The sequence below is a fragment of the Coregonus lavaretus genome, assembly GCF_964263955.1.
Source record: "Coregonus lavaretus genome assembly, chromosome: 34".
Lineage (NCBI taxonomy): Eukaryota > Metazoa > Chordata > Actinopteri > Salmoniformes > Salmonidae > Coregonus > Coregonus lavaretus.
Window position 1 is genome coordinate 499,843 of NC_140021.1, and position 10,723 is coordinate 510,565.

The 10,723-nt window shown below is 46.7% G+C and overlaps 1 protein-coding gene across 1 annotated transcript in view; it reads left to right on the forward strand.

Moving 5' to 3' along the window:
- Positions 1–10,723, forward strand: part of LOC311109208 (nuclear receptor coactivator 2-like) — a gene marked incomplete at its 3' end in the record, with an annotated part of 180,547 nt that overhangs the window by 150,777 nt on the left and 19,047 nt on the right. Inside the window, exons 12-15 of the mRNA XM_084152055.1 lie at positions 602–823; positions 1,746–1,979; positions 4,731–4,842; positions 5,781–5,964. Coding sequence (XP_084008181.1) covers positions 602–823; positions 1,746–1,979; positions 4,731–4,842; positions 5,781–5,964 — 752 coding nt within the window. The remainder of the gene's footprint in view (positions 1–601; positions 824–1,745; positions 1,980–4,730; positions 4,843–5,780; positions 5,965–10,723) is intronic.

Genomic DNA, 10,723 nt, shown 5'->3' on the forward strand with positions numbered 1-10,723 from the left:
AACACACACATTACAGGACTCATTTCACACTCACTCACAGAGACATACACAAAAAGCAGCACTCATAAACAGCTGTTCAGTGAATGTCAGTAGTCAGTACATCAGCATCTTGTTACAGTGTAGAGGATGTTACTGTGTAGAGGATGTTACAGTGTAGAGGATGTTACAGTGTAGAGGATGTTACAGTGTAGAGGATGTTAGTGTAGAGGATGTTACTGTGTAGAGGATGTTACAGTGTAGATGATGTTACAGTGTAGAGGATGTTACAGTGTAGAGGATGTTACAGTGTAGAGGATGCTACAGTGTAGATGATGTTACAGTGTAGAGGATGTTACAGTGTAGATTATTAGCTTATCTTATTCATCTTAAATTTGTCACCACACCTGCACAATCCTTAACTCTTCTCCTCCCTCTCCCTCTCTCTCTCTCTCTCTCTCTCTCTCTCTCTCTCTCTCTCTCTCTGTCTCTGTCTCTGTCTCTGTATCTGTCTCTCCCTCTCTCTCTCTCTCCCTCTCTGTCTCTCTCTCTCTCTCTCTCTCTCAACTCTCTCTTTTTCTCTCTCTCTCTCTCTCTCCCGCCCCCCCCCCCCCCCCCCCCCCAGACTACGGAGGTCAGAGGGGGCCTGTAGTCCTGGGGCCAGGTAGGGGTCTACCTATGAGGAGTGTATCCCTGGATATGAACATGTCAGGGGGCCAGCCCCCATTAGGGCCCCCCCAGGGCCAGTACCCCCCCATGAGGACCCCCAGCCCCTACACACTACAGCAGCAGCAAGGCATCCTGGGAAACCACGCCGCCATGATGTCCAACCAGGCCAACATCGCAGGTGGGTGGAGACGCCAGAGCAAAGGCTTACACTTGATTTGTAAATACTCAAGCTATCAACAAACATTTACATTTTAGTCATTTAGCAGACGCTCTTGACCCTTGACCTCTTCATGCTGTAGTAAGGGGTTTCCCTTGTCAGGAGTCATCAAAGTCAGCACTCAAAGAAACAAACTCAACGGAAAACACTCACTGCCTCTTTTGATGAGAAGATAAGCTATCATTTGGCACGTCAGCTTTTCTTCTCTCTCTCTGTGGGGGCCGATGACACGTCACACTGATGACATGTCATAGTGAGTCACTTCCTGTTTCTGTGCATGAAGTGGAGGGAGTCGGGGTCACCCACACAGACACACACACAGCCAGCTCTTCTCCTCTCACTTTCACTCTGACTCACAGACGGGCCCACAGCAATGAAAACAACCTCTGAGCCTCTGAGCCTTGGCTGTTTGGCACTTTGACAAACAGATGTTTGCAGATTGGAGAAGTGTAAACAAAATGGTGGTGACTTCTGTTATATTTCACCCCTCACTTGTTCCCTCTGACTCCTCATCACACCTTCACACACTCACATGATCTCTCCCTCCCTCTCTCTCCTCCATCTATCTCCCCCTCTCTCTCTCTCCCTCCCTCTCTCTCCTCCATCTATCTCCCCCTCTCTCTCTCTCCCTCTCTCTCCCTCTCTCTCTCTCTCTCTCTCTCTCTCTCTCTCTCCCCCTCTCTCTCTCCCTCTCTCTCTCTCTCTCTCTAACTCTCTCTCTCCTCCATCTATCTCCCCCTCTCTATCTCCCCCTCTCTCTCTCTCCCTCCCTCTCTCTCCTCCATCTATCTCCCCCTCTCTCTCCTCCATCTATCTCCCCCTCTCTCTCTCTCCCTCCCTCCAACCACCTCTCGCTCCCCCCCCCCCCCCCCCCCCCCCCCAGGTCTAATGGGTGGTCCTCGGCAGGGTATGCAGCAGGAAGAGGGGGGTTGGGGTCCTGGGGGCCCGGGTCAGAGCGGTTCAGCCTCGGTCCCTCCTCCAGGGGCCCCAGGTCAGCAGGGGACGATGCACAGCCGTATGGGGCCCAGCCCTGGAGGCCCTGGGGGCCCCATGAGACCCAACGGTCAACCAGGACCCGGACCCAGGCAGTTGCTGCAGTCGCAGATGATGGCCAACGGTGAGAGACTGAATATCTAGAATGCCCAGTTCTGCGCCAGGGCTGCTCTAGAATATCTAGTTCTAATGCCCTTCCACTTCACAGATCAGTCTATCTTAACACCAAGTGATGTAACATATTGGTGTTGTCAATGGAAACCAATTTATTGAAATACATTTTCAGCATGTAGAAGTCCACAGATAGTTTTGAAAATAAAAGGTTTTGGAATCGAGGATATAGTAAAGGTACAAAGCTGACACCTGCTGGCCAGTCAGAGGAACAACACACTGACACGCTGGCTAACCAATCATCATATCTCTCTAGCAGCTCAGTCTGGTTTGGGCATGGAGTTAATAAAGTTATGTATTAGTTTGAATGTCTCTCTCTAAAGAGATGGGCGTGGGGGTTAATAAAGTTAAATTCATTTGAAAATGTCACTCTAAATAAATGGGCATGTGGTTAATAAAGTTATATTACTTTGAATTTTTCTCTCTAAAGAGATGAGCATGGGGTTAATAAAGTTATAATAATTTGAAGTTCTCTAAAGAGATGGGCATGGGGGTTAATAAAGTTATATTAATTTCAATCTCTCTCTAAAGAGATTGACATGGGGTTAATAAAGTTATATTAATTTGAATATTTCTCTCTAAAGAGATGGACATGGGGTTAATAAAGTTATACTAATTTGAAGTTCTCTAAAGAGATGGGCATGGGGGTAAATAAAGTTATATTAATTTGAATCTTTCTCTCTAAAGAGATGGACATGGGGTTAGTAAAGTTATATTAATTTGAATCTTTCTCTCTAAAGAGATGGACATGGGGTTAGTAAAGTTATATTAATTTGAATCTCTCTAAAGAGATGTGCATGGGTTTAATAAAGTTATAATAATTTGAAGTTCTCTAAAGAGATGGGCATGGGGGTTAATAAAGTTATATTAATTTGAATCTTTCTCTCTAAAGAGATGGACATGGGGGTTAATAAAGAACATCTCGTTCCAAAATCACGGCCATTAATATGGAGTTGGTCCCCTCTTTGCTACTATAACAGCCTCCACTCTTCTGGAAAGGCTTTCCACTAGACGTTGGAACATTGCTGCGGGGACTTGCTTCCATTCAGCCACAAGAGCATTAGTGAGGTCGGGCACTGATATTGGGCGATTAGGCCTGGCTCGCAGTCGGCGTTCCAATTCATCCCAAAGGTGTTAGAGGTCATGGCTCTGTGCAATCCAGTCAAGTTCTTCCACACCGATCTCGACAAACCATATCTGTATGAACCTCGCTTTGTGCACGGGGGCATTGTCATGCTGAAACAGGAAAGGGCCTTCCCCAAACTGTTGCCACATATTTGGAAGCACAGAATCGGCTAGAATGTAATTGTATGCTGTAGAGTTAAGATTTCCCTTCACTGGAAATAAGGGGCCTAGACCGAACCGTGAAAAACAGCCCCAGACCATTATTCCTCCTCCACCAAACTTTACAGTTGGCACTATGCATTGGGGCAGGTAGCGTTCTCCTGGCATCCGCCAAACCCAGATTCGTCTGTTGGACTGCCAGATGGTGAAGCGTGATTTATCACTCTAGAGAACGCGTTTCCACTGCTCCAGAGTTAAATGGCGGCGAGCTTTATACCACTCCAGCCGATGCTTGGCATTGCGCATGGTGATCTTAGGCTTGTGTGCGGCTGCTCGGCCATGGAAACCCATTTCATGAAGCTTCCGACAAACAGTTATTGTGCTGATGTTACTTCCAGAGGCAGTTTGGAACTCAGTAGTGAGTGTTGCAACCAAGGAAATATGATTTCTATGTGCTTCAGCACACGCCGGTCCCGTTCTGTGAGCTTGTGTGGCCTACCACTTCACGGCTGAGCCGTTGTTGCTCCTAGACGCTTCCACTTCACAATAACAGCACTTACAGTTGACTGGGGCAGCTCTAGCAGGGCAGAAATTTGACGAACAGACTTGTTGGAAAGGTGGCATCCTATGACGGTGCCACGTTGAAAGTCACTGAGCTCTTCAGTAAGGCCATTCTACTGCCAATGTTTGTCTATGGAGATTGCATGGCTGTGTGCTCGATTTTATACACCTGTCAGCAACGGGTGTGGCTGAAATAGCCCAATCCACTAATTTGAAGGGGTGTCCACATACTTTTGTGTATATTAATTTGAATCTCTCTAACAGAAATGGGCATGCGGTTTAATAAAGTTATATTAATTTGAATCTCTCTCTCATTAAAGAGATGGGCATGGGGTTAATAAAGTTATATTATTTGAATCTCTCTCTCTTTAAATAGATGGGCATGAGGTTAATAAAGTTATATTATTTGAATCTCTCTCTCTTTAAAGAGATGGGCATGGGGTTAATAAAGTTATATTATTTGAATCTCTCTCTCTTTAAATAGATGGGCATGAGGTTAATAAAGTTATATTATTTGAATCTCTCTCTCTTTAAAGAGATGGGCATGGGGTTAATAAAGTTATATTATTTGAATCTCTCTCTCTTTAAATAGATGGGCATGATGTTAATAAAGTTATATTATTTGAATCTCTCTCTCTTTAAAGAGATGGGCATGGGGTTAATAAAGTTATATTATTTGGATCTCTCTCTCTTTAAAGATGGGCACGGGTTAATAAAGTTATATTATTTGAATCTCTCTCTCTTTAAAGAGATGGGCATGGGGTTAATAAAGTTATATTATTTGAATATCTCTCTTTTTAAAGAGATGGGCATGGGGTTAATAAAGTTATATTATTTGAATCTCTCTCTCTTTTTAAAGAGATGGGCATGCGGGCACACCAGTTCACCCAGCAACAGGCTCCACCCAATCAGACGGCTCCATGGCCAGACAGCATGATGCCCATTGAGCAGACTCCCTTCAACCAGAACAGGTAAACATCCCTCAGTACATACACTACTTGACACTACTTGACACTACCTTACACTGGCCTCTGCAGTGCTATCACTACTTGCGGTACACTGACCTCTGTCCTACTACAGCTACTTTACCAGAAGCTCTCACACATTCAACTCCAAAACTGATGTCTGTTGGCGCAAGAGCAACTCTTCTAGTTCTGTGTCACTTGCACTAAGCAAATACCAAATGACCAACCACTTTAAAAACGGTTTGGATCAGTCAACAACAGCACAGAGAAGTGGTCAAAATAACTTATGGTCATTTAACCTTCTCCCCTACCCCACCCACCCTCCCTACCTCCCTTCTGTCCCTCCCCCCTTCTCTCCCTCTACCCCTCCCTCCCTTCTCTCCCTCCCCCCTTCTCTCCCTCCCCCCTTATCTCCCTCCCTCCCCCTTCTCTCCATCCCTCCCTCCCCCTTCTCTCCCTCCCTTCTCTCCCTCCCCCCCTTCTCTCCCTCCCCCTTCTCTCCCTCCCCCTTCTCTCCCTCCCTCCCCCTTCTCTCCCTCCCTCCCCCCTTCTCTACCCCTCCCTCCCTTCTCTCCCTCACTCCCCTTCTCTCCCTCCCTCCCCCTTCTCTCCCTCTCCTCTCTCCCTCTCCCTCTCCTCTCTCCCTCCCCCTCTCCTCTCTCCCTCTCCCTCTCCTCTCTCCCTCCCCCTCTCCTCTCTCTCTCCCCCTCTCCTCTCTCCCTCCCCCTCTCCTCTCTCCCTCCCCCTCTCCTCTCTCCCTCTCCCTCTCCTCTCTCTCTCCCCCTCTCCTCTCTCCCTCCCCCTTCTCTTCCTCTCCCTCCCCCTCTCCTCTCTCCCTCTCCCTCTCCTCTCTCCCTCTCCCTCTCCTCTCTCCCTCCCCCTCTCCTCTCTCCCTCCCCCTCTCCTCTCTCCCTCCCCCTCTCCTCTCTCCCTCCCCTCTCCAGGTCTGTGTATGCTCCCCAGCAGCAGCAGCAGGTGTTGCTGGGGGGTCCTGGTGATGGGGGTCCTGGTGATGGGGGTCCTGGTGATGAGGGGGCCCTGATGTCCCAGCTCTACACCGTGCTGAAGGACTCTGATGGCCTGGAGGAGATCGACAGAGCCCTGGGGATACCTAATCTGATGGGACTGGTACGATTCAGCAATCATATTAACATCCCTCTATCCTTCTCTCTCTTACCAACTCTGTGACAGATCAGTCCATTCCTCCATCTCTGATCCCTCTCTCTGGGGACACTCACCTGTCACTAGAGGTGTCGTTCTTTACCTCATCTAGGCCTATACAGTCTATTTCTCCTCCTCTCTGTCTGTCTCTCCTATATCTCTGTCTCTCCTCCTCTCTGTCTCTCCTCTCTCTCTGGCTCCCCTCTATCTCTGTCTCACCTCTCTCTCTGTCTCACCTCTCTCTCTGTCTCACCTCTCTCTCTGCCTCCCCTCTATCTCTGTCTCACCTCTCTCTCTGTCTCGCCTCTCTCTCTGGCTCCCCTCTATCTCTGTCTCCCCTCTATCTCTGTCTCTCCTCTCTCTCTGTCTCACCTCTATCTCTGTCTCACCTCTCTCTCTGTCTCACCTCTCTCTCTGTCTCTCCTCTATCTCTGTCTCAACTCTATCTCTGCCTCTCCTCTATCTCTGTCTCACCTCTATCTCTGTCTCTCCTCTATCTCTGTCTCACCTCTCTCTCTGTCTCACCTCTCTCTCTGTCTCACCTCTCTGTCTCACCTCTCTCTCTGTCTCACCTCTATCTCTGTCTCGCCTCTCTCTCTGGCTCCCCTCTATCTCTGACTCCTCTATCTCTGGCTCTGTCTCTCCTCTCTCTCTGTCTCTGTCTCTCCTCTGACTCTGTCTCTCCTCTCTCTCTGTCTCTCCTCTATCTCTGTCTCTCCTCTGTCTCTGTCTCTCCTCTGACTCTGTCTCTCCTCTATCTCTGTCTCTCCTCTATCTCTGTCTCCCCTCTATCTCTGTCTCCCCTCTATCTCTGTCTCTCCTCTATCTCTGTCTCTCCTCAGTCTCTGTCTCTCCTCAGTCTCTGTCTCTCCTCTATCTCTGTCTCTCCTCTATCTCTGTCTCTCCTCTGACTCTGTCTCTCCTCTATCTCTGTCTCTCCTCTATCTCTGTCTCACCTCTCTCTCTGTCTCACCTCTCTCTCTGTCTCTCCTCTATCTCTGTCTCACCTCTCTCTCTGTCTCACCACTCTCTCTGTCTCTCCTCTATCTCTGTCTCACCTCTCTCTCTGTCTCACCTCTCTCTCTGTCTCACCTCTCTCTCTGTCTCACCTCTCTCTGTCTCTCCTCTCTCTCTGTCTCTCCTCTGTCTCTGTCTCTCCTCTGACTCTGTCTCACCTCTCTCTCTGTCTCACCTCTCTCTCTGTCTCACCTCTCTCTGTCTCTCCTCTGTCTCTGTCTCTCCTCTATATTTGTCTGTCTCTCCTCTATCTCTGTCTCACCTCTATCTCTGTCTCGCCTCTCTCTCTGGCTCCCCTCTATCTCTGGCTCCCCTCTATCTCTGGCTCCCCTCTGTCTCTGTCTCTGTCTCTGTCTCTCCTCTCTCTCTGTCTCTCCTCTCTCTCTGTCTCTCCTCTATCTCTCCTCTGTCTGTCTCTCCTCTGTCTCTGTCTCACCTCTATCTTTGTCTGTCTCTCCTCTGTCTCTGTCTCTCCTCCATCTCTGTCTCTCCTCCATCTCTGTCTCTCCTCCATCTCTGTCTCTCCTCCCATAGGTGGTGCGTGAGTTTCAAGTTTGGGGAAGCAATTTTTTCACCAAGAAAATCCCCTTTATGATAAAACTACTAGCAGAATCTTTAATGCAATACCACAAAAATGACAGGGTACTCTGCTGGGAAAAAACAACCTTGTCTTGAATGCAACCATATAATCTCAGCCTGCGAAAAGGAGGAGCACAGATTGTACAAGATGATCTAGCCAGAAGGAGGAAATTACATAATCATACTCTCTGGTGTAGTATTTTGAATTATGTTATTTCATTTTGTACAGACATGACTAATGATATCATTTGGGGAGGACGCACTATTTTTGTCTGCACCGGTGGCGGTCAGTGCCGTTTAAGATGAGGGAGGACGACAACAAACAAATCTCATGAGCATGGCCTTATTTCTATTACAGCATATTGGATCTGTCATTCATATTCCATTCACCCAGTTCAATGTAACAGCGATAAGTTTAGGCTACTACATGATACTCAAATTTTCCCTATACCCATCATGAGGTTGCTACAACCTAGCCTATGAATGAAAGTTTACAACGTACAGTGAGGGAAAAAAGTATTTGATCCCCTGCTGATTTTGTACGTTTGCCCACTGACAAAGACATGATCAGTCTATAATTTTAATGGTAGGTTTATTTGAACAGTGAGAGACAGAATAACAACAAAAATCCAGAAAAATGCATGTCAAAAATTTTAGAAATTGATTTACATTTTAATGAGGGAAATAAGTATTTGACCCCTCTGCAAAACATGACTTAGTACTTGGTGGCAAAACCCTTGTTGGCAATCACAGAGGTCAGACGTTTCTTGTAGTTGGCCAACAGGTTTGCACACATCTCAGAAGGGATTTTGTCCCACTCCTCTTTGCAGATCTTCTCCAAGTCATTGAGGTTTCGAGGCTGACGTTTGGCAACTCGAACCTTCAGCTCCCTCCACAGATTTTCTATGGGATTAAGGTCTGGAGACTGGCTAGGCCACTCCAGGACCTTAATGTGCTTCTTCTTGAGCCACTCCTTTGTTGCCTTGGCCGTGTGTTTTGGGTCATTGTCATGCTGGAATACCCATCCACAACCCATTTTCAATGCCCTGGCTGAGGGAAGGAGGTTCTCACCCAAGATTTGACGGTACATGGCCCCGTCCATCGTCCCTTTGATGCAGTGAAGATGTCCTGTCCCCTTAGCAGAAAACACCCCCAAAGCATAATGTTTCCACCTCCATGTGTGACGGTGGGGATGGTGTTCTTGGGGTCATAGGAAGCATTCCTCCTCCTCCAACCACGGCGAGTTGAGTTGATGCAAAAGAGCTCCATTTTGGTCTCATCTGACCACAACACTTTCACCCAGTTCTCCTCTGAATCATTCAGATGTTCATTGGCAAACTTCAGACGGGCATGTATATGTGCTTTCTTGAGCAGGGGGACCTTGCGGGCGCTGGAGGATTTCAGTCCTTCACAGCGTAGTGTGTTACCAATTGTTTTCTTGGTGACTATGGTCCCAGCTGCCTTGAGATCATTGACAAGATCCTCCCGTGTAGTTCTGGGCTGATTCCTCACCGTTCTCATGATCATTGCAACTCCACGAGGCGAGATCTTGCATGGAGCCCCAGGCCGAGGGAGATTGACAGTTCTTTTGTGTTTCTTCCATTTGAGAATAATCGCACCAACTGTTGTCACCTTCTCACCAAGCTGCTTGGCGATGGTCTTGTAGCCCATTCCAGCCTTGTGTAGGTCTACAATCTTGTCCCTGACATCCTTGGAGAGCTCTTTGGTCTTGACCATGGTGGAAAGTTTGGAATCTGATTGATTGATTGCTTCTGTGGACAGGTGTCTTTTATACAGGTAACAAGCTGAGATTAGGAGCACTCCCTTTAAGAGTGTTAAAATTGTGTTTACTTGATAGCTACCGATACATAACTAGCTACCTAGAATAAAATGTTTTTAAGATTTTAAAAAATCATTAAAAGTCTCAGCTCGTTACCTGTATAAAAGACACCTGGGAGAGGGGGGTCAAATACTTATTTCCCTCATTAAAATGCGAATCAATTTATAACATTTTTGACATGCGTTTTTCTGTTTTTTGTTGTTGTTTTTCTGTCTCTTACTGTTCAAATAAACCTACCATTAAAATTATAGACTGATCATTTCTTTGTCAGTGGGCAAACATACAAAATCAGCAGAGGATCAAATACTTTTTTTCCCTCACTGTAGGTGCACAAAGGTCAAGAGACAAATTTGATGTGACAGACAGTGACATTCAATACCACCTTGCACACTCTTTCCTGCATCTAGCTGATATTGGGTGTAATCATGAGTCCAACAGTTGCAAACAATAGTTTCTATTGGACAAATTCAGGTGTGTTTATCCCAGTTTTGTTCCGTTTGCTTCTGTTTAAGAAACTTTTTTCAACAGAATGGGTGGAATGAATACACCCCGATCACGCGTAAACACAGTTCACTTTCATAGCAGCCACGTTGTATTCCTTCTCGAATCTATGCGCTCTCCTCCTTTCACCTTTTCCCTTCGCTTATGGACTTCAATGCACAACACATCAGCTGTATGTGACCAGGCGAAAAAACCTTTCCAAGCCAAACCATATCAAACCTGCCTACGTCGTTGTCACCATATTACCTAAAGCAACGTCATAGTCAACATAGCTTTATTAGCTAACGCGTTAGTAAACCCACTACAATCATGCAGTAACTTTACAGTGTATAGTCAGTTAGCAGTTTAGCAGTTACACCGGCGGCCCCCGGTGGCAATAAAATTAGTAAAACCAAAATCTTACCTTGAGTTCCAGTGTTGTGTTGGATAATCATAGCCAGCCAGCTAACATAGCATCCCTCTGTTGTGAGCAGGGTGTTTGAGTAGGTTAAACTAGCTAGCCGCATTTGCTAGCAAAGTGAAACTGAACGTGAACAAAATAATGACGATCTCTCTCTATTTCTCTCTTGCTTCTCCTTCATTTCTGAAGAAATTAATTTGTTCAAAACTGTTCAACTATTGTCTTTCTCTCTCTTTGAGTCAACTACTCACCACATTTTATGCACTGCAATGCTAGCTAGCTGTAGCTTATGCTTTCAGTACTAGATTCCTTCTCTGATCCTTTGATTGAGTGGACAACATGTCAGTTCATGCTGCAAGAGCTCTGATAGGTTGGAGGACGTCCTCCGG